This window comes from Sturnus vulgaris, unplaced genomic scaffold (assembly GCF_052056855.1).
Source record: "Sturnus vulgaris isolate bStuVul1 unplaced genomic scaffold, bStuVul1.hap1 Scaffold_1136, whole genome shotgun sequence".
Taxonomy (NCBI): Eukaryota; Metazoa; Chordata; class Aves; order Passeriformes; family Sturnidae; genus Sturnus; species Sturnus vulgaris.
The window spans coordinates 65,230-88,751 of NW_028276042.1; the positions used below are offsets into that span (position 1 = coordinate 65,230).

At 57.2% G+C, this 23,522-nt stretch overlaps 2 protein-coding genes across 2 annotated transcripts in view; one reads left to right on the plus strand and one right to left on the minus strand.

Moving 5' to 3' along the window:
* LOC148219449 (cleavage and polyadenylation specificity factor subunit 1-like) overlaps positions 1-14,692 on the plus strand; it is a 41,022-nt gene extending 26,330 nt beyond the window's left edge. The window contains exons 22-37 of the mRNA XM_088157575.1: positions 1,343-1,540; positions 2,487-2,576; positions 2,681-2,866; positions 4,275-4,427; positions 5,087-5,203; positions 6,129-6,219; positions 6,974-7,058; positions 7,753-7,894; positions 8,659-8,811; positions 9,882-10,058; positions 11,304-11,370; positions 12,570-12,617; positions 12,722-12,877; positions 13,175-13,304; positions 13,866-14,004; positions 14,399-14,692. Coding sequence (XP_088013701.1) covers positions 1,343-1,540; positions 2,487-2,576; positions 2,681-2,866; positions 4,275-4,427; positions 5,087-5,203; positions 6,129-6,219; positions 6,974-7,058; positions 7,753-7,894; positions 8,659-8,811; positions 9,882-10,058; positions 11,304-11,370; positions 12,570-12,617; positions 12,722-12,877; positions 13,175-13,304; positions 13,866-14,004; positions 14,399-14,446 — 1,980 coding nt within the window. The 3' untranslated portion in view covers positions 14,447-14,692. The remainder of the gene's footprint in view (positions 1-1,342; positions 1,541-2,486; positions 2,577-2,680; positions 2,867-4,274; positions 4,428-5,086; positions 5,204-6,128; positions 6,220-6,973; positions 7,059-7,752; positions 7,895-8,658; positions 8,812-9,881; positions 10,059-11,303; positions 11,371-12,569; positions 12,618-12,721; positions 12,878-13,174; positions 13,305-13,865; positions 14,005-14,398) is intronic.
* A 3,744-nt stretch (positions 14,693-18,436) lies between these two features.
* Positions 18,437-22,164, minus strand: LOC148219450 (putative aarF domain-containing protein kinase 5; the record flags this gene model as incomplete). The annotated part of the gene is made up of 3 exons (XM_088157579.1): positions 18,437-18,552; positions 20,458-20,549; positions 22,085-22,164. Coding segments are annotated over 3 exons (288 nt in total), but the record flags the coding sequence as incomplete, so codon positions are not given.
* Positions 22,165-23,522: the final 1,358 nt, after the last annotated feature.

Below are 23,522 nucleotides of genomic sequence, written 5' to 3' on the forward strand. Positions count from 1 at the left end.
ATGGGGCTGGGAGTGCTGGGAAGGGACTGGGAATGGGGCTGGGAGTGCTGGGAATGGCACTGGGAGACCTGGGAGAACTGGGAATGGGGCTGGGAGTGCTGGGAAGGGACTGGGAATGGCGCTGGGAGTGCTGGGAATGGCACTGAGAGTGCTGGGAATGGCACTGGGAGAACTGGGAATGGTGCTGGGAGTGCTGGGAAGGGACTGGGAATGGGGTTGGGAGTGCTGGGAGAACTGGGAATGGGGCTGGGAGAACTGGGAATGGTGCTGGGAGAACTGGGAATGGTGCTGGGAGAACTGGGAATGGGGCTGGGAGAACTGGGAATGGTGCTGGGAGAACTGGGAATGGGGCTGGGAGAACTGGGAATGGTGCTGGGAGAACTGGGAATGGTGCTGGGAGAACTGGGAGTGCTGGGAGAACTGGGAATGGGGCTGGGAGCAGTGGGAAAACTGGGAATGGTGCTGGGAGTGCTGGGAATGGTGCTGGGAGCACTGGGAATGGCCCTGGGAGCACTGGGAATGGTGCTGGGAGCACTGGGAACACTGGGAGGGCACTGGGAGCACTGGGAGGGCACTGGGAGCACTGGGAATGGCGCTGGGAGCACTGGGAACACTGGGAGGGCACTGGGAGCACTGGGAGGGCACTGGGAGGGCACTGGGAGCACTGGGAGGGCACTGGGAGCACTGGGAACACTGGGAGGGCACTGGGAGCACTGGGGGAACACTGGGAATGGCACTGGGAGCACTGGGACATTTGGGTTGGGGGTGTTCCCATCCCCATTCCCAATCCAATTCCCGTTGTGTTCCTGGAATTAATTCCCATTATCCCCATTATTAATCGTTATTAATCCCATTTATTAGCCCCCATTAATAATTAATCCCGGCAGATTTACCATGTCCCGAGTGGCGACCATCATTCTCATTATCCCCTTTATTAATTCTCATTATTTCCGTTATTAATTCCCAATATTTCCGTTATCAATCCCCGTTATTAATCATTATTAATCGCCGTTATTAACGCCCATTAATAATTAATCCCGGCAGATTTACCAGGTCCCCGAGTGGCGCCCATCATTCCCATTATCCCCGTTATTAATTCCCATTATTTCCGTTATCAATGCCCGTTATTACTCCGCATTATTAGCCGTTATTAATCGCCGTTATTAATCACCATTAATAATTAATCCCGGCAGATTTACCAAGTCCCCGAGTGGCGCCCATCATTCCCATTATCCCCGTTATTAATTCCCATTATTTCCGTTATCAATCCCCGTTATTACTCCGCGTTATTAGCCGTTATTAATCGCCGTTATTAATCACCATTAATAATTAATCCCGGCAGATTTACCAGGTCCCCGAGTGGCGCCTGGTGTTCCTGGTGAAGAATTTCCCCGTGGGCCAGCGGGTCCTGGTGGATTCGTCCTTTGGGCAGCCCCCGGCCGAGCCCCGCAAGGACGAGAGGGGCGAGAGGGAACTGCCCCACGTCAGGGAACTGCTGCTTGTGGGGCTGGGCCGGGCCCACAGCCGCCCCTTCCTGCTGGTACTGGGAGCACTGGGAATACTGGGAGGGCACTGGGAGGGCACTGGGAGCACTGGGAGGGCACTGGGGGCTGCCCCACGTCAGGGAACTGCTGCTTGTGGGGCTGGGCCGGGCCCACAGCCGCCCCTTCCTGCTGGTACTGGGAGCACTGGGAATACTGGGGGGGCACTGGGAGCACTGGGAATGGCACTGGGAGTGGCACTGGGAATACTGGGAGGGCACTGGGAGCACTGGGAGCACTGGGAACTGCCCCACGTCAGGGAACTGCTGCTTGTGGGGCTGGGCCGGGCCCACAGCCGCCCCTTCCTGCTGGTACTGGGAGCACTGGGAATACTGGGAGGGCACTGGGAGGGCACTGGGAGCACTGGGAGGGCACTGGGAGCACTGGGAACTGCCCCACGTCAGGGAACTGCTGCTTGTGGGGCTGGGCCGGGCCCACAGCCGCCCCTTCCTGCTGGTACTGGGAGCACTGGGAATACTGGGAGTGGCACTGGGAGGGCACTGGGAATACTGGGAGGGCACTGGGAGGGCACTGGGAGCACTGGGAGGGCACTGGGGGCACTGGGAAGGGCACTGGGAGGGCACTGGGAGCGGCACTGGGAGGGCACTGGGAGCACTGGGAAGGGCAGTGGTGGTTCTGGATGATTTAGGGTGGAATTCAGAGTTTCTGGGATGGATTTTGGGGTTCCCAGGTGGATTTTGGGGTCCCCCGACCCCATTTTGGGGTTCCCAGGTGCACGTGGAGCAGGAGCTGCTCCTGTACGAGGGGTTTGGGGTTCCCAGGTGGATTTTGGGGTTCCCAGGTGGATTTTGGGGTTCCCTGATCCCATTTTGGGGTTCCCAGGTGGATTTTGGGGTTCCCGGGGTGGATTTTGGGGTTCCCTGATCCCATTTTGGGGTTCCCAGGTGGATTTTGGGGTTCTCAGGTGGATTTTGGGGTTCCCAGGTGCACGTGGAGCAGGAGCTGCTCCTGTACGAGGCCTTTGCCCACGACTCCCAGCTGGGCCAGAGCAACCTCAAGGTTCGATTCCGCAAGGTGAGGGGGGGGGGGTCCGGGAGGAATTTTTTAGGGGGGGGGGGGTCCCACACCCCCAAAACTCCCCCCGGGACCCCCCCCTGGCCGTGCCCGTGTCCCCCCAGGTGCCCCACGGGATCAATTTTCGGGAGAAGAAACCGAAGCCGTCGAGGAAGAAGCCGGAGGGGCCGGGGGGAGCTCCCGGGGGGGCTCCCGGGGGGGCTCCGGGTGGGACCCCCGAGGAACCGGGGGGGCCCCGGGGCCGCGTGGCGCGGTTCAGACACTTCCACGACATCTATGGGTACTCGGGGGTGAGTGAGGGGCACCCCAAAAACGTGGGGGGACCCCAAATCTATGGGGGGAGAGCTGGGGAACGCCTCAAACCAGGCAGGGACCCCAAAACAGGGCAGGGACCCCAAATTTTGGGGGTCCCCGGGGCTGCGGTTCAGACACTTCCACGACATCTATGGGTACTCGGGGGTGAGTGAGGGGCACCCCAAAACCGTGGGGGGACCCCAAATCTATGGGGGGAGAGCTGGGGAACACCTCAAACCAGGCAGGGACCCCAAAACTATGGGGGGACCCTAAAACTGTGGGGGGACCCCAAAACTATGGGGGGAGAGCTGGGGGAAACCCCAAAACCAGGCAGGGAACCCAAAACAGGGCAGGGACCCCAAAACTATGGGGGGAGAGCTGGGGGAAACCCCAAAACCAGGCAGGGAACCCAAATCTATGGGGGGGGATCTAGGGAGGGACCCCAAAACTGGGCAAGGACCCCAAATCTCTGGGGGAGATCTCAAATCTATGGGAGGAGATCCTAAATCTATGGGGAGGATCCCAAATCTATGGGGGGTCTTGAGAGGGACCCCAAAACCAGGCAGGGACCCCGAATCTATGGGGGACCCCGAATCTATGGGGGGGATCCCAAATCTATGGGAGGAGATCCTAAATCTATGGGGAGGATTCCAAACCTAGAGGAGGATCCTAAATCTATGGGGGAGATCCCAAATGCATGGAGGAGAGACCCCAAAACCGGGCAGGGACCCCAAAACTATGGGGGGACCCCAAAACCGGGCAGGGACCCCAAAAACAGACAGGGATCCCAAATCTATGGGGAGAGAGCTGGGGAGGGACCCCAAAACTGGGCAGGGATGCCAAATCTCTGGGGGAGATCCTAAATCTGTGGGGAGGATCCCAAATCTATGGGGGGTCCTGAGAGGGACCCCAAAACCGGGCAGAGACCCCAAAGTTATGGGGGAGAGCTGGGGGACACCCCAAAACCAGACAGGGACCCCAAAGTTATGGGGAGGGACCCCAAACCTATCGAGGGGGACCCCAAACTGGGCAGGGACCCCAAATCTATGGGGTGAGAGCTGGGGGGGGGAATCTCCAAATCTGGGGAGGGGCCCCAAATCTATGGGGGGGGATCTGGGGAGAGACCCCAAAACCGAGCAGGGACCTGTCCCAGGTGTTCACCTGCAGCCCCTCCCCTCACTGGGTGCTGCTCTTTGGGGTTTTTGGGTGTCCCTGCCCCATTCCCAGGTGTCCCTCACCTGTCCCAGGTGTTCACCTGCAGCCCCCTCCCCTCACTGGTTGCTGCTGACAGCTCGGGGGGCTCTGAGTGCCCCATACCTGGGGGTGTCCCTGTCCCTATTCCTGCCTCCAGGTACCCCCCAGGTGTCCCTCACCTGTCCCCTCACCTGTCCCTCACCTGTCCAGGTGTTCATCTGCGGCCCCTCCCCTCACTGGATGCTGCTGACAGGTCGGGGGGCTCTGAGGCTGCACCCGATGGGCATCGACGGCCCCGTGGAATCCTTCGCACCTTTCCACAACGTCAACTGCCCCAAGGGCTTCCTGTACTTCAACCGCCAGGTGAGCGCACCTGGGCACACCTGGGGGGGCACCTGAACTGCCCCAAGGGCTTCCTGTACTTCAACCGCCAGGTGAGCACACCTGGGCACACCTGAGCACACCTGGGGAGGGTCTGAACTGCCCCAAGGGCTTCCTGTACTTCAACTGCCAGGTGAGCACACCTGGGGGGTACCTGACCCAATTTTTGGGGTCATTTCGGGTCAGGGGGAGCTCAGGATCAGTGTCCTCACCTGTCTGTACCTGTCCTGTGACACACCTGAGCCATTTTGGGGTAATTTTGGGATATTTTGGGTCAGGGTGAGCTCAGGATCAGTGTCCTCACCTGTCTGTACCTGTCCTGTGACACACCTGAGCCATTTTGGGGTAATTTTGGGATATTTTGGGTTCAGGGTGAGCTCAGGATCAGTGTCCTCACCTGTCTGTACCTGTCCTGTGACACACCTGAGCCATTTTGGGGTAATTTTGGGATATTTTGGGTCAGGGTGAGCTCAGGATCAGTGTCCTCCCCGCTTACCTGTCCTGTGACACACCTGAGCCATTTTGGGGTAATTTTGGGATTATTTTGGGTCAGGGTGAGCTCAGGATCAGTGTCCTCACCTGTACCTGTCCTGTGACACACCTGAGCCATTTTGGGGTAATTTTGGGATATTTTGGGTCAGGGTGAGCTCAGGATCAGTGTCCTCCCCGCTTACCTGTCCTACGACGCTCCCTGGCCCGTGAGGAAGATCCCCCTGCGCTGCACCGCTCACTACGTCGCCTACCACGTGGAATCCAAGGTGGGCGGGGCCGGGGACACACCTGGGCACACCTGGGACGCACCTGAGCACACCCGGGCATGCCAAGAAAACACCTGGGTACACTCAGAACATAACTGGGCACACCTGAGCACACCTGGGCATGCCAAGAAAACACCTGGGACACACCTGAGCACACCCAGGCAGGCCAAGAATACACCTGGGACACACCTGAGCACACCTGGGCATGCCAAGAACTCACCTGGGCACATCCAAGAAACACCTGGGCCCACCCAAGATGTACCTGGGCATGCCAAGAAAACACCTGGGCACACTCAGAACATACCTGGACACACCTGGGACACACCTGAGCACACCCGGGCAGGCCAAGAACGCACCTGGGCACACCTGGGATACACCTGGGCATGCCAAGAACTCACCTGGGCACATCCAAGAAACACCTGGGCCCACCCAAGATGTACCTGGGCATGCCAAGAAAACACCTGGGCACACTCAGAACATACCTGGACACACCTGGGACACACCTGAGCACACCTGGGTATGCCAAGAACATGCCTGGTCATGCCTGAGGATACCCAGGACACACCTGGGCACACCCAGGATACACTCAGAACACACCTGGGCATGCCAAGAACACACCTGGGCACAGCCATGGCACACCTAGGCATGCCAAGAACACACCTGTGCATATCCAGAACATACCTGGACGCACTCAGAACACACCTGGGCCATGCCCAGAACTCACCTGGTGTAGGCAGTGGCCGCTTGGGAAGGGCTGGGGGGATCTTGGGGGGTCCTGGGGGGTCCCAGGTGATGTTGGGGGGGGTCCTGGGGGGTCCCAGGTGATGCTGGGGGGTCCCAGGTGATGTTGGGGGGTCCTGGGGGTTCCCAGGGAGCCTTGGGGGGGGTCTCTCAGGTGTGTCCCCCCCTCCCCCCCCCCCCCCAGGTGTACGCGGTGGCCACGAGCTCCCCCCACCCCTGCACGAGAATCCCACGCATGACGGGGGAGGAGAAAGAGTTCGAGAGCATCGAGAGAGGTGAGGGGAGGGACACACCTGGGGATACCTGGGACACACCTGGGACACACCTGGGGACAGCTGGGCACACCTGGGACACACCTGGGGATACCTGGGACACAGCTGGGGACAGCTGGGACAGGTGGGGATACACCAGGGGAGACACCTGGGACACACCTGGGGATACCTGGGGACACCTGGGACAGCTGGGACACACCTGGGACACACCCGGGGATACCTGGGACACCTGGGACACATCTGGGGATACCTGGGACAGCTGGGACACACCTGAGACACACCCGGGGATACCTGGGACAGCTGGGACACACCCGGGGATACCTGGGAACACCTGGGACACACCTGGGAGACAGCTGGAGATACCTGGGACACACCTGGGGATACACCTGGGACACACCTGGGACACACCTGGGGACACCCCCAAATCCCTCTGTGTCCCCCCCAAATCTTTGTGTCCCCCCATCCCAGTATCCCCCATCCCAGTTTCTCCAGTATTCCAGTATTCCCCATCCCAGTATCCCCAGTATCCCCAGTGTTCCCAATCCCAGTATCCCCAGTGTTCCCAGTATCCCCAGTCCCAGTATAACCAGTGTTCCCAGTATCCCCAGTGTCCCCAATCCCAGTGTCCCCAGTATCCCCAGTATTCCCAGTATCCCCACTATTCCCAGTGTTCCCAATCCCAGTATCCCCAGTATCCCCAGTATCCCCAGTGTTCCCAGTATCCCCAGTCCCTGACCCGTGTCCCCCCATCCCCCAGACGAGCGTTACGTGCCCCCCCAGCAGGAGGCTTTCAGCATCCAGCTCATCTCACCTGTCAGCTGGGAGGCCATTCCCAACACCAGGTGAGACCCCAGACCCCCAAATGTACCTGGGAACCCCTGAAATGTACCTGGGAACCCCTGAAATGTACCTGGGAACCCCAAAATCCCAACCTCACCTGAGCTCACCTGGACCCCCAGGATGGTCCTGGAGAGGTCAGAGCCATCACCTGTATGGACTGGGTGTCCTTGGGGTGCCCCTGGGGTGCCCACCTGGGCTCACCTGGGCTTACCTGAGCTTACCTGTGCCCACCTGAGCCCACCTGGTCTTCTCACCTGATGCTCACCTGTGCCAGGATCACCCTGGAGGAGTGGGAACACGTCACCTGTATGGTGTGATGTGTCCTTGGGGCATCACCTGAGTCCTCTGGGGTGCCCCTGTGAACTCACCTGTGCCCACCTGTCCTTACCTGTGCCCACCTGGTCTCACCTGTCCTTACCTGTGGCAGGATTGCCCTGGAGGAGTGGAAACACGTCACCTGTGTGAAGGAATGGGGCATCACCTGAGCCCCCTGGGGTGCCTCCCTGAGCTCACCTGTGCCCACCTGTCCTTACCTGTACTCACCTGAGCTCACCTGTGCCCAAGATTTCCCTATAGGAGTTAGCACACGTCACCTGTATGATGTGATGTGTCCTTGGGGCATCACCTGAGCCCCCTGGGGTGCCCCCCTGAGCTCACCTGTTCCCACCTGAGCTCACCTGTCGTTACCTGTGGCAGGATCGCCCTGGAGGAGTGGGAACACGTCACCTGTATGAAGACGGTGTCGCTGCGCTCTGAGGAGACGGTGTCGGGCCTCAAGGGTTACGTGGCCGTGGGCACCTGCCTGATGCAGGGAGAGGAGGTCACCTGTCGGGGCAGGGTACGTACCTGGGCACACCTGGGGAGTACCTGGGCACACCTGGGGAACACCTGGACACACCTGGGAAACATCTGGGGGCACACCTGGCTGATGCAGGGAGAGGAGGTCACCTGTCGGGGCAGGGTACGTACCTGGGCACACCTGGGGCGCTTGGTCTGAGGATCCTGGAGACACCTTTGAGACACTCATGGGGCTCTAAAGTTGGCACCTGGAGGTGCCAGGACACACCTGGGGAGTGCAGGACACACCTGTGCAGCCCCTCACTCACCTGTGCCCTCACTCACCTGTGTCCTCACTCACCTGTGCCCTCACTCACCTGTTCCATCCCTCACTCACCTGTGCAGTCCCTCACTCACCTGTGCCGTCGCTCACCTGTGCAGTCCCTCACTCACCTGTGCCGTCACTCACCTGTGCCCCCCTCACTCACCTGTGCCGTCACTCACCTGTGCCCCCCTCACTCACCTGTGCCGTCACTCACCTGTGCCCCCCTCACTCACCTGTGCCCCCCTCACTCACCTGTGCCGTCGCTCACCTGTGCCCTCACTCACCTGTGTCCTCACTCACCTGTGCCGTCGCTCACCTGTGCAGTCCCTCACTCACCTGTGCCGTCGCTCACCTGTACAGTCACTCACCTGTGCAGCCCCACATTCACTTGTGTCTATCCTACACTCACCTGTGCAGTCCCTCACTCATCTATGGGGATATCTGACGACACACCTGTTCCGTCCCTCACTCACCTGTGCCGTCGCTCACCTGTGTGGCAGATCCTGATCCTGGATGTGATCGAGGTGGTTCCGGAGCCGGGGCAGCCGCTGACCAAGAACAAGTTCAAGGTTCTGTACGAGAAGGAGCAGAAGGGGCCCGTGACGGCCCTGTGCCACTGCCACGGCTACCTGGTGTCTGCCATCGGACAGAAGGTACACCTGGGCACACCTGGGCACACCTGGGCACACCTGGGTACACCTGGGTACTCACCTGGGCACACCTGGGCACACCTGGGTACACCTGGGTACTCACCTGGGCACACTGGGTACTCACCTGTGCCACTGCCACGGCTACCTGGTGTCTGCCATCGGCCAGAAGGTACACCTGGGCACACCTGGGTGCACACCTGGGCACACCTGGGTACACCTGAGTACACCTGGGCACACCTGGGTACACCTGAGTACACCTGGGCACACCTGGGTACACCTGGGTACACCTGGGCACACCTGGGTACTCACCTGGGCACACCTGGGTACACACCTGGGTACACCTGGGCACACCTGGGCACACCTGAGGGGAGCCCACGGTGCCATCGAGGCGTCCCTGTGTCCCCTCAGATCCTCCTGTGGAGCTGAAGGCCAACGAGCCAACCTTGGTGGCCACTCAACGTTCATTGGGTTTGGGTTGAGGTGGCCACCAAGGAGGTGTCAGTGGCCACCCAGGAGGCGTCAGTGGCCACCATGGTCACCTCGTGGTGTCCCCCCAGATCTTCCTGTGGAGCCTGAGGGACAACGAGCCAACCTTGGTGGCCACTCAACGTTCATTGGGTTTGGGTTGAGGTGGCCAATAGGGAGATGTCAATGGCCACCAAGGAGGTGTCAGTGGCCACCAAGGAGGTGTCAATGGCCACCATGGTGACCTTGGGGTGTCCCTGTGTCCCCTTTGATGTTGCTGTCTTGAATGATAACAAGCCAACCTTGGTGGCCACTCAACATCAGTTGAGTTTGTGTTGAGGTGGCCAATAGGGAGATGTCAGGGGCCACCAGGGAGGTGTCAGTGGCCACCAAGGGGATGTCAGGGGCCACCAAGGAGATGTCAATGGCCACCAGTGTGACCTCGGGGTGTCCCCTCAGATCCTCCTGTGGAGCTGAAGGCCAACGAGCCAACCTTGGTGGCCACTCAACGTTCATTGGGTTTGGGTTGAGGTGGCCAATAAGGAGATGACAGTGGCCACCCAGGAGGCGTCAGTGGCCACCACGGTGACCTCGGTGTGTCCCCCCAGATCTTCCTGTGGAGCCTGAAGGACAACGAGCTGACGGGGATGGCGTTCATCGACACGCAGCTCTACATCCACCAGATGATCAGCGTCAAGAGCTTCATCCTGGCCGCCGACCTCATGAAGAGCATCTCGCTGCTGCGCTACCAGGAGGAGAGCAAGACGCTGTCCCTCGTCAGCCGGGTGCGCCCTTTGGGCTACCGGACCGGCCTCGGGGCTACCAAACTCACATGGGGCTACCAAACTCACATGGGGCTACCGGACCGGCCTCGGGGCTACCAAACTCCTTATGGGGCTACCGGATCAGCCTCAGGGCTACTAAACTCTTTATGGGGCTACCGGATCGGCCTCGGGGCTACCAGACTCACATGGGGCTACTAAACCCCCATGGGGCTACCAGACTCCTCATAGGGCTACTAAACCGGCCTCGGGGCTACCAAACTCACATGGGGCTACCGAACTCCTTATGGGGCTACTAAACCCCCATGGGGCTACTAAACCGGGCTTGGGGCTACCAGACTCCTCATGGGGCTACTAAACCCCCATGGGGCTACCAAACTCCTTATGGGGCTACCAAACTCACATGGGTCTACTAAACCGGGCTTGGGGCTACCAGACTCCTCATGGGGCTACCAGACTCCTCATGGGGCTACCAGACTGGCCTCGGGCCTACCAAACTCCTCATGGGGCTACCGAACTCCTTATGGGGCTACCAAACTCCTCATGGGGCTACTAAATCCTCATGGGGCTACTAAACTCCTTATGGGGCTACCAAACTCCTTATGGGGCTACTAAACTGGGCTTGGGGCTACCAAACTCCTCATGGGGCTACCAGACTGGCCTCAGGGCTACCAAACTCACATGGGGCTACTAAACCCCCATGGGGCTACCAAATTGGCCTTGGGGCCACCAAATTCCCCACATGGCCACCAAACCCTCACGGGGCCACCTGAGCTACCCTGGGGCCCCCAAACCTGCCTTGGGCCACCAAAGTCCCCATGGGGCCTGGAGGACACCTGAGGGTTCCAGGGAACACCTGGGGGTCACCTGAGGGTCTTGGGTGTCACCTGAAGGTTCCAGGTGACACCTGAGGGACACTCGGGGCTCTTGGGGGATGCCCAGGTGCCACCCCTGGTGCCAGGGTGTTGACGGTGACAAGTGACAGGTGACAGGTGATGGTGACAAGTGACAGGTGACAGTCACAGTGACAGGTGATGGTGACAGGTGACAGGTGACATGGTGACAGGTCACAATGACAGTGACAGTGATAGTGACAGGTGACAGTGATGGTGACAGGTGACAGTCACAGTGACAGGTGACGGTGACAGGTGACAGTGACAGGTGACGGTGACAGGTGACAGTGACAGTGACACAGTGACAGGTGACAGTGACAGGTGACAGGTGACAGTGACAGGTGTGTCCCGGCAGGATGCGAAGCCGCTGGAGGTTTACAGCGTGGATTTCATGGTGGACGGCACCCAGCTGGGATTCCTGGGTACGGACACGGCCCCGGGCCGGGGGGGGATGAGTTTGGTAAAGGTTGGGTTGGGTTTGGTTGGGTTGGGTTTGGTTGGGTTTGGGTTGGGTTGGGTTGGGTTTGGGTTTGGTTGGGTTTGGTTGGGCTGGGTTTGGTTGGGTTGGGTTGGGGTTGGGGTTGGGTTGGGTTGGGTTGGGTTGGGTTTGGTTGGGTTGGGTTGGGGTTGGGGTTGGGTTGGGTTGGGTTGGGTTTGGTTGGGTTGGGTTGGGGTTGGGGTTGGGTTGGGTTGGGTTTGGGTTTGGTTGGGTTGGGTTGGGGTTGGGGTTGGGTTGGGTTGGGTTTGGGTTTGGTTGGGTTGGGTTGGGGTTGGGGTTGGGTTTGGGTTGGGTTTGGGTTGGGTTGGGGTTGGGGTTGGGTTGGGTTGGGTTTGGTTGGGTTTGGTTGGGTTGGGTTTGGTTGGGTTGGGTTGAATTTGGGTTGGGTTGGGTTGAATTTGGGTTGGGTTTGGGTTGGGTTGGGTTGGGTTGAATTTGGGTTGGGTTTGGTTTGGGTTGAGTTTAGTTGGGGTTGGTTTAGTTTGGTTTGTGTTGGGTTTGGGTGGTTTTTGTTGGGTTTGGTTCAATATTGGTGAGTTTAGTTGGGTTTGAGTTGGTTTTGGTTGAGTTTGGATTGGTTGAGTTGGGTTGGGTTTGGTTGGGTTGGGTTGGGGTTTGGTTGGGTTTGGTTGGGGTTGGTTTAGTTTGTGTTGGGTTTAGTTTGGTTTGGTTGAGTTGGGTTTGGGTTTGGTTGGGTTCACATGGATTTGGTTGGGTTTGGATGGATTTGGGATGGGTTGGGTTTAGTTGGATTTGGTTTAATTTGGGTTGGGTTTGGATGGATTTGGTTGGGTTTGGTCGAGTTTGGGTTGAATTTGGGTTGGATTTGAGTTGAATTTGTTTTGAATTTCGGTGAATTTTGGGTTGGATTTGTGCAAATTTGGGTTAAATTTGAGTGAATTCAGCTGAACTTGGGTAAATTCGGGTTGAATTTGGCTAAATTCGGATTGGATTTGTTTCCAATTTGGGGAATTTTGGGTAGAATTTGGGTAAATTCGGGTTGAATTTGAGTAAATTCGCATTGAATTTGTTTCCAATTCGGGCCATTTTGGGTTGAATTTGCATAAATTTGCATAAATTTACATCAATTTGGCTTCACTTCACCACCTCCCATCCCCGCAGTCTCCGACCGCGACCGCAACCTGCTGGTGTACATGTACCTGCCTGAAGGTGAGCGGGGCGGGGCCGGCTGAGCCCAGGTGAGCTCAGGTGAGCCCAGGTGAGCTCAGGTGAGCTCAGGTGAGCCCAGGTGAGCCGTACCTGTCCCCCCCCAGCCAAGGAGTCGTTCGGGGGGCTGCGGCTGCTGCGCCGCGCCGATTTCCACGTGGGCGCCCACGTCAACACGTTCTGGCGAACGCCGTGCCGAGGGCACGCCGAGGGACCCAACCGGCGCTCCAGCACCTGGGAGAACAAACACATCACCTGGTTCGGTGAGGGACACACCTGGGGACACACCTGGGGACAGGGACACACCTGGGAGAACAAACACATCACCTGGTTCGGTGAGGGACACACCTGGGGACACACCTGGGGACAGCTGGGGACAGGTGGGACACAGCTGGGAGAACAAACACATCACCTGGTTCGGTGAGGGACACACCTGGGGACACACCTGGGGACAGGGACACACCTGGGGACACACCTGGATTTGGGGTGTCAGGGTTTGGGGTGTCGGGGTTTGGGGTGTCGGGATTTGGGGTGTCAGTCAGGATTTGGGGTCCCCGCAGCGACGCTGGACGGGGGCCTGGGGCTGCTGCTGCCGATGCAGGAGAAAACCTACAGGAGATTGCTGATGCTGCAGAACGCGCTGAGCTCCGCCCTGCCACACCTGGCCGGCCTCAACCCGCGCGCTTTCAGGTGAGCACACACCTGGGTTACACCTGGGTTACACCTGGACACACCTGGGGTACACCTGTACACACCTGGGATACACCTAGAGTACACCTGTATACACCTGAGCTCTGCCCTGCCACACCTGGCCGGCCTCAACCCCCGTGCTTTCAGGTAATCACACACCTGGGGTACACCTGTACACACCTGAGCTCCCTTACCTGTCCACCATATCTTACTTGTCCCTCACCTGTCCCTCACCGGTTCCATCTCTCACCTGTCACATCTGTCTCACCTGTCCCATCTCTCACCTGTCCCATCCCTCACCTGTCTCACCTGTCCCATCTCTCACCTGTGTCACCTCTCACCTGTCCCTCACCTGTCTCACCTGTCCCTCACCGGTTCCATCTCTCACCTGTCCCATCTGTCTCACCTGTCCCATCCCTCACCTGTCTCACCTGTCCCATCTCTCACCTGTCTCACTTGTCCCTCACCGGTTCCATCTCTCACCTGTCCCATCTGTCTCACCTGTCCTGTCTCACCTGTCGTGTCTCACCTGTCGTGTCTCACCTGTCTCACCTGTCTCAGGTTGCTGCAGTCTGAGCGGCGCCTGTTGCAGAACGCCGTGCGCAACGTCCTGGACGGGGAACTGCTGGGCAGGTTCCTTTACCTGAGCGCCATGGAGAGGGGGGAGCTGGCCAAGAAAATCGGGACCACACCTGACATCGTGAGTCACACCTGGGACAGGTGTGGGGCTGGGACAGGTGTGGGGTGGGACAGGTGTGAGGGATAGGTGTGAGACAGAGACAGGTGTGAGACAGGGACAGATATGAGACAGGGACAGGTGTGGGGCTGGGACTGGTTTTGGCCAGGTGAGGTTTGGGACAGGTGAGATTCAGGACAAGTGAGGCTCAGGACAGGTATGAGGATTGGACAGGTGAGATTCAGGCCAGGTGAGATTTGGCACAGGTGAGATTCAAGACAAGTGAGATTCGAGACAGGTGAGATTCAGGACAGGTGAGGTTCACACAGGTGTGGGGCTGGTTTGGGCCAGGTGAGGTTTTGGACAGGTGAGATTTGGGCCAGGTGAGCTCCTGACCCCTCTCCCCTCCCCCCCACAGATCCTGGACGACCTCCTGGAGATCGATCGCGTCACCGCCCACTTCTGAGGGACCCCAAAATATCCCAAAATATCCCCAAAAGATCCCAAAATTCCACCCAAAAAAAAAAAATCCCCAAAAAAATCCCCCGAAAAATCCCCAAAATTCCCCCCAAAACTCCCAAAATGCAAAAAAAAAAAATCCAGAAAAATCCCCCAAAAAAATCCCCAAATCCAAAAAAAAATTCAAAAAATGTCCCCAAAAAATCCCCAAAATTCCCCCAAATCCCCGTTTGTAATAAAACGCTGACTCAGCTCCGTTTTTGGGTTTATTTGGGGGGATTTTGGGGTTCACAGTGGTTTGGGGTTCACAGTGAATTTAGGGGAGGGGGTCGTGGGATTTTTGGTGTTTTTTGGGATTTTTGGGTCATTTGGGGGGGGATTTTTGGTGTTTTTTGGGATTTTTGGTGGTTTTGGGGGGTTTGGGGGGGATTTTTGTGGGTTTTGGTCATTTTTAGGGGGATTTTTGGTGTTTTGGGGGCGAGGTTCAGTTGGTTTTTGGGGATTTTTTAGGGGGTTTCACTTTATTTTGGGGGGCATTTTTGGTGTTTTTGGGGATTTTTTGGGGGGGATTTTTGGGAGAAGGTTCAGTTCATTTTTTGGGATTTTTTAAGGGGGTTTCAGATTTTTAGGGGGGATTTTTGGTGGATTTGGGGATTTTTTTTTTTAGAGGGTTTCAGTTTATTTTTGGGGGGAGGTTCAGTTGATTTTTTGGGATTTTTTGGGGATTTCTGGGGGTTCCAGGTGATTTTTGGGGATATTTTTGGGGGTCTTTCAGTTTATTTTTTATGGGATTTTTAGTGGGTTTTTTTTTATTTTGGTGGTTTCCAGCTGTTGGGGGGGGGGGATGGGTATTTGGGGTTGTTTCCAGCTGTTTCTCAGGTGATTGTCAGCGTTTCCAGCTGTTTCTCGGGGAATTTTCGGGCGGTTTGGGGGTTTCCAGCTGTTTCTCAGGTGCCTTTTAGCAGTTCCAGCTGTTTTTGGGGGGCGTTTCCAGCTGTTTTACAGATGTTTCCTGGCTGGTTTGGACTCGTTTTCAGGCGCCTTTTCAGCATTTCCAACCCATTTTGGGGCTGTTTCCAGATGTTTCTCACGTGCTTCCAGCTGTTTTTTCAGGGAATTTTTGGGTTTCCAGCTGTTTCTCTGGTGCTTCCCAGCTGTTTCCAGCTGTTTCTTGGGGTACTTTGGGCGTTTCCAGCTGTTCTCAGGTGTTCCCCAGGTGTGTTTCCAGCTGGGTTTTTGGTATTTTCTGGCATTCCCAGCTGTTGCCCAGGTGTTGCCAGCTGTTCTCTGGGATTTTGGGGGGCTGGTTCCAGCTGTTTCCCAGCTGTTTCTCAGCTGATTGTCGGCATTTCCAGCTGTTTTTCAGGGAATTTGGGCAGTTTGGGGGGTTTCCAGCTGTTCCTCAGGTGTTTCTCACCTGTTCTCAGGTGATTTTTGGGGTCCCTTTGGGTTCTCCTGGACGGGTTTTGGGTCATTTCGAGCGTTTTTTGGGTATTCCAGCTGTTTCCAGCTGTTGTACAGATGTTTCCGACCCATTTTTTTTGGGGGGGGGGGGGTATTTCCGGGCATGTTCAGGTAATTTTGGGGCGTTTCCAGCTGTTTCTCGGATGATTGTCGGCACCTCCAGCTGTTTGTTCAGGGACCTTTGGGTGGTTTGGGGGCTTCCAGCTGTTTTTGGGGGGGTATTGTCGGTGGATCCAGCTGTTCTCAGGTGGATCCAGCTGTTCCTCAGGTGTGTCCAGGTGTTCCTCAGGTGCATCCAGCTGTTGCTTTGGGGAATTTGGGGCTTATCCAGCTGTTCTCAGGTGTACCCAGCTGTTATTTTGGGGCGTATCCAGCTGTTCTCAGGTGGATCCAGCTGTTCCTCAGGTGTGTCCAGGTGTTCCTCGGGTGTATCCAGCTGTTATTTGGGGGTATTTGGGGCGTATCCAGCTGTTATTTTGGGGTGTATCCAGCTGTTCTCAGGTGGATCCAGCTGTTGCTCAGGTGTATCCAGCTGTTCTCAGGTGTACCCAGCTGTTATTTTGGGGTGGATCCAGCTGTTCTCAGGTATTTCCAGCTGTTGCTCAGGTGGACCCAGCTGTTATTTTGGGGTGGATCCAGCTGTTCTCAGGTGTACCCAGCTGTTCTCAGGTGTACCCAGCTGTTGCTCAGGTGTACCCAGCTGTTGCTCAGGTGTATCCAGCTGTTCTCAGGTGTACCCAGCTGTTGCTCAGGTGTACCCAGCTGTTGCTCAGGTGTATCCAGCTGTTCTCAGGTGGATCCAGCTGTTGCTCAGGTGTACCCAGCTGTTGCTCAGGTGTATCCAGCTGTTCTCAGGTATTTCCAGCTGTTGCTCAGGTGTACCCAGCTGTTGCTCAGGTGGACCCAGCTGTTGCTCAGGTGGATCCAGGTGTTCCCAGCCGGTTTTATTTTTGGGGGGGGGGGGGGGGGGGGGGGGGGGTGTGTGGTTCCGGGGGTTTCTGGCACTTCCGGTTTCTCTGGCGCCCCCCTCAGGCTCGCAGCACCTGCCGCAGGTGTTCCCCGAGGGGCAGCGCCCCCCAGCGGCTCAGCAGCCGCAGCGCGGCCTCGGCCAAACGGAAACGCAGCCACTCCAGCCTGGGGGGAGGGGACAGGTGAGCTCACCTGGGGGGAGGGGCGCACCTGAGGGGGGTCACAGACACACCTGGGGACAGGTGAGCTCACCTGGGGGGAGGGGGCACACCTGGAGGGGGGGGGTCACAGACACACCTGGGGGAGGGGCACATCTGGGGGATTACAGACACACCTGAGCCCCTCCCCCATACCTCAGCCCCTCACCTGAGCCCTTCCCCCACACCTGAGCCCCTCCCCCCTCACCTGTGCCCCCCTTACCTGAGGGCCAGCTCGAATTTGAGGCTCTCCCAGCCCAGGTGCAGCCGCTGCCTCAGGGACCCCCCCGGGACCCCCCCCCGGAGGCGGCTCCAGCTGCGCACGGCGCTGTGGTGGGAGGGGCGGGCTCACCTGGGGCTCACCTGGAGCTCACCTGGCTGTCCCAACACCCCTCCCCCCATCCTCTCAAAAACTCACCTGGGCATCCCCAAACCACCCAAATCCTGGCCAGGGATAGCCAGAGCTCACCTGAGCACACCTGAGCACACCTGTGCACACCTGGCACACACCTGTCAACACATTTGGTCACACCTGTGGGCTTCACCTGTGAGGCCGTACCTGGCACAAGGAGCCCTCAGAGTGAGGTGGACAATGTGGACACCTGAGATTGGACACACACACCTGGCAACACCTGTATGGCACACACCTGTGTGACACACACACACACCTGTGTGACACACACACACACCTGTGTGACACACACACACCTGTGTGACACACACACACACCTGTGACACACACACACCACCTGTGTGACCACACACACACACACCTGTGTGGACACACACACACACCTGTGTGACACACACACACCTGTGTGACACACACACACCTGTGTCACACACACCACCTGTGTGACACACACACACACACACCTGTGACACACACACACCACACACCTGTGTCACACACACATCACCTGTGTGACACACACACACACCTGGGTGACACACACACACACCTGTGTGACACACACACCCACACACCTGTCACACACGCACACACACACCTGTATGACACACACACACACACCTGTCACACACACACACACACACACACCTGTGTCACACACACACACACACCTGTGTGACACACCACACCTGTATCACACACACACACACACACCTGTATGACACACACACACACCTGTGTGACACTACACACGGTCTCACCTGCGGGCCATTGATGCCGTATCTGTCGGCAGGTGCCCCCCAGGGCGCCGTGCACGCTCCTCACGGTGTTGATGTTGCGGAAGACGAGCAGGAGGGGGCGGGGCAGCGCCCGCAGCACCTGCACGATGTGCGGGAATCGCTGCGCCGCCATTGCTCTGCATGTAACCCCCCGCTCCTCCGCGCTCAGGTGACCCTCAGGTGAGCCCTGCAGGTGTGTGACCCCCGCCCAGGTGAGCTCCCTGAGGGCCCAGCAGCTGCGAGCGGCGGCCCAGAGGGCGCTGCATCAGCATCTCCGAGAAGAGGAAATAATCTGCGGAACAGGTGAGAACAGGTAAGCGCAGGTAACGCCCAGGGAACCCTCAGGTAACCCCCAGGTAACTCCCAGGTGACCCCCAGGTCATTCCCAGGTAACCCTCAGGTAACTCCAGGTACCCAGAGCTGCATCAGCATCTCTGAGAGTAGGAAATAGTCTGGGAACAGGTGAGAACAGGTAAGCGCAGGTAACGCCCAGGGAACCCTCAGGTAACCCCCAGGTAACTCCAGGTGACCCCCAGGTAACTCCAGGTGACCCCCAGGTAACCCCCAGGTAACTCCAGGTGACCCCCAGGTCATTCCCCAGGTAACCCCCAGGTAACTCCAGGTGACCCCAGGTCATTCCCAGGTAACCCCCAGGTAACTCCAGGTGACCCCCAGGTAACTCCCAGGTAACCCCAGGTAACTCCAGGTACCCAGAGCTGCATCAGCATCTCTGAGAGTAGGAAATAGTCTGGGAACAGGTGAGAACAGGTAAGCACAGGTGACCCCAGATAATCCCCAGGTGACCCCAGGTGACCCAGGTAACCCCAGGTAACTCTCAGGTGACCCCCAAGGGCCACCGGGAATTTGGGGTCCTCCCCAACCCCCCCAAATTTTGGGGTTCCCCCTCCCGCCCACACCTGGATTTGGGGGCTTTCCCATCCCCCCCCACCCCATTTTTGGGGTCCCCCCCCGGATTTTGGGGTCCCATTTTTGGGTCCCTCTCCCCATTTTTGGGGTCCCATCCCCATTTTTCGGGGTCCCTCTCCCCATTTTTGGGGTCCCCCCTCACCCTGCACCCCGAGTTCAGCCGCCCTGTCTCTCATCCCCATTTTTGGGTCCCATTTTCGGGGTCCCCATTCCCATGTTTGGGTCCCATGTTTGGGGTCCCATTCCCCATTTTTAGGTCCCATTCCCATTTTTGGGGTCCATTTTTGGGGGTCCCATCCCCATTTTTGGGGTCCCATTTTCGGGGTCCCATCCCATGTTTGGGGTCCATTTTTGGGGTCCCCCCTCACCCTGCACCCCGAGTTCAGCCGCCCTGTCTCTCATCCCCATTTTTGGGGTCCCATTTTTGGGGTCCCTTCCCCAATTTTAGGGCCCCATTTTTGGGGTCCCATTTCCCATTTTTGGGGTCCCTCTCCCCATTTTTGGAGTCCCATTTTTGGGGTCTCATCCCCATTTTTGGGGTCCCATTTTTGGGGTCCCATTCCCATTTTTGGGGTCCCCCCTCACCCTGCACCCCGAGTTCTGCCGCCCTGTCTCTCATCCCCATGTTTGGGGTCCCATCCCCATTTTTGGGGTCCCCTCTCACCCTGCACCCCGAGTTCGGCCGCCCTGTCTCTCATCCCCATTTTTGGGGTCCCATTTTTGGGGTCCCATTCCCATGTTTGGGGTCCCATCCCCATTTTTGGGGTCCCATTTTTGGGTCCCGTTCCCCATTTTTGGGGTCCCCCCTCACCCTGCACCCCGAGTTCAGCCGCCCTGTCTCTCATCCCCCATTTTTGGGGTCCCATTTTCGGGGTCCCATCCCCATGTTTGGGGTCCGTTTTTGGGGTGCCCTCACCCCTGCACCCCGAGTTCTGCCGCCCTGTCTCTCATCCCCATTTTTGGGGTCCCATCCCCATTTTTGGGGTCCCATTCCCCATTTTTGGGGTCCCCCCTCACCCTGCACCCCGAGTTCAGCCGCCCTGTCTCTCATCCCCATTTTTGGGGTCCCATTTTCGGGGTCCCATCCCCATTTTTGGGGTCCCCCCTCACCCTGCACCCCGAGTTCGGCCGCCCTGTCTCTCATCCCCATTTTCGGGGTCCCATCCCCATTTTTGGGGTCCCCCCTCACCCTGCACCCCGAGTTTCAGCCGCCCTGTCTCTCATCCCCCATTTTCGGGGTCCCATCCCCATTTTTGGGGTCCCCCCTCACCCTGCACCCCGAGTTCGGCCGCCCTGTCTCTCATCCCGCCGTGGTCCCGCAGCACGATCGCTCTCCAGAGCCCGCACAGCGACACCCGCTCCCTGCGGGGGGGGACGACACACAGGGGGATTTTGGGGACCCCCAAAACTTTTGGGGACCCCCCCTGGAATTTGGGGACCCCCCCCGGAATTTGGGAACCCCCCCCACACTCAATCCTTGCTGAGTTCTCCCCCTGGTTTTGGGGACCACCCTCTTTTTTTGGGACCCCCCCCCCCTCTTTTTTGGGATCTCCCCCCTTTTTGGGACCCCCCCTTTTTTTGGGGTTTCCCCCCCATTTTTTGGGGTCCTCCCCCCATTTTTTGGGATTTTCTCCCACTTTTTGGGGACCCCCCCCCACCTTTTTAGGACTCCCCTTTTTTGGGGATCCCCCCCTTTTTTTGGGATTCCCCCCCCCTTTTTTTGAGACCTCTCCCCATTTTTTGGGGACCCCCCCCCCCCCCCCCGCTTTTTTGGGGACCCCCAATTTTGGAATTATCCCTTTTTTTGGGATCTCCCATTTTTTTGGGGATTCCCCCCTTTTTTGGGACCCCCAATTTTGGGATCCTCCCCCCTTTTTAGGGATCCCCCCTTTTTTTGGGATCCCCCCCCCTTTTTTTGGGGGTTACCCCCTTTTTTGGTTCTTTCCCCCCCCCTCATTTTTTTGGGATTCCCCTCTTGGTTTTGGGGTCCCTCTGGGAGTTTTTGGGATTTTCCCCTTCGGGGAATTTTGGGGTCCCCCCTGAGTGTTTTGGGTTCCTCTTGGGAGTTTTGGGGTCCCCCCAGGTTTTCTGGGGTCCCCCCTCCCGGTTTTGGGGTCCCCCCTCCCAATTTTTGGGGATTCCCCCATTCTGGGATTTCCCCCTTGGTTTTGGGGTCCCTCTGGAGTTTTGGAGTTTCCCCCCCTGGAATTTTGGGGTCCCCTCCGGGTGTTTTGGGGTCCCCTCCTGGATTTGGGGTTCCCCTGAGAGTTTTGGGTCCTCCCGTGTTTTTTGGGGTTCCCCCCCCCCAATTTTTTGGGGGATTCCCCCATTCTGGGATTTCCCCCTTGGTTTGGGACTTCCCCCCCGGGTATTTTGGGGTCCCCTCGAGTATTTTGGGGTCCCCCGATTTTGGGGTCCCCCCCGATTTTGGGGTCCCCTGGGATTTTTTGGGGTCCCCCTCCCAATTTTTTGGGGATTCCCCCATTCTGGGATTTCCCCCGTGGTTTTCGGGTCCCTCTGGGAATTTTGGGGTCCCTCGGGAATTTTGGGGTCCCCCGGGAATTTTGGGGTCCCCCCGGTGTTTTTTGGGTCTCCCCGATGAATTTTGGGGTCCCCCCCGTGTGTTTTGAGGTCCCCCCGTGTTTTTTGGGGTCCCCGATGAATTTTGGGATCCCCCCGTGTTTTTTGGGGTCCCCCCGGTGTTTTTGGGGTCCCCCCCGTGTTTTTTGGGGTCCCCCGTGTTTTTGGGGTCCCCCGATGAATTTTGGGATCCCCCCGTGTTTTTCTGGGGTCCCCCCGGTGTTTTTTGGGGTCCCCCGGTGTTTTCTGGGGTCCCCCGGTGTTTTTTGGGGTCCCCGGTGTTTTTTGGGGTGCCCCCGATTTTGGGGTGCCCTCACCTCTCGCTCAGGGTCTCGTACAGGCCGTGGTCCAGCAGCACCAGCTGCGCTTTCCCATCGGGGCCTCGCTGCACCAGCAACTGCCAAAAAAACGCAATTTGGGGACCCCCCTGGGTTTGGGGGACCCCCACCCCATTCTGGGGACCCCCCTGGATTTTGGGGGACCCTCCCCTGTCATTTTTTGGGGACCCCCCCCATGAATTTTCCCCCATTTCTCTTGGAGACCCCTTTTTTTTAGGGATTCTTTTTTTGGGATTCTCCTTTTTTGGGGACCCCCCCTTTCTTTTTGGGGACCCCCCTGGGTTTGGGGACCCCCACCCCATTCTGGGGACCCCCCTGGATTTTGGGGGACCCTCCCCTGTCATTTTTTGGGGGACCCCCACCATGAGTTTTCCTCCATTCTTTCTGGGGACCCCCCCAATTTTAGGATTTTTTTCCACCCCGTTTGGGGATTTTTCTCCCCCAATTTTGGATTTTTTTCCCCCCAATTTTGGGATTTTTCTCCCCAATTTTGGGATTTTTTTCCCCCCAATTTTGGGATTTTTTTCCCCAATTTTGGGATTTTTTTCCCCCCAATTTTGGGATTTTTTTCCCCCCAGTTTTGGGATTTTTTTCTCCAATTTTGGGATTTTTCCCCCCCAATTTTGGGATTTTTCCACCCCCAATTTTGGGATTTTCCACCCCCAATTTTGGGATTTTTTCCCCCAATTTTAGGATTTTTTTCCACCCCAATTTTGGGATTTTTTTCCCCCAATTTTGGGATTTTTCCCCCAATTTTGGGATTTTTCCTCCCACAGTTTTGGAATTTCCCTCACCCCAATTTTGGGATTTTTTTTCTCCAATTTTGGGATTTTTCTCTCCCAATTTTGGGATTTCCCCCCCAACTTTAGGATTTCCCCCCCCCAATTTTGAGATTTTTTCCACCCCCAATTTTGGATTTTCCCCCCCAGTTTTGGGATTTTTTTTCTCCAATTTAGGATTTCCCCCCCCCCCCCCCATTTTTGGGATTTTTTTTCTCCAATTCTGGGATTTTTCCCCCCGATTTTGGGATTTTTTTTCTCCAATTTTGGATTTTTCTCTCCCAATTTTGGGATTTTCCCCCAAATTTTGGGATTTTTCTCCCCCCAATTTTGAGATTTTTTCCACCCCAATTTTGGGATTTTTTTTCTCCAATTTTGAGATTTTTTCCACCCCCAATTTGGGATTTTTTTTCTCCAATTTTGAGATTTTTTCCACCCCCAATTTTGGGATTTTTTTCCTCCAATTTTGGGATTTTTCCTCCACAGTTTTAGAATTTCCCTCACCCCAATTTGGGATTTTTTTCTCCCCCAATTTTGGGATTTTTTTTCTCCAATTTGGGATTTTTCCATCCCCAGTTTTGGGATTTTTCTCCCCCACTTATGGAATTTCCCCCACCCCAATTTTGGGATTTTTTTTC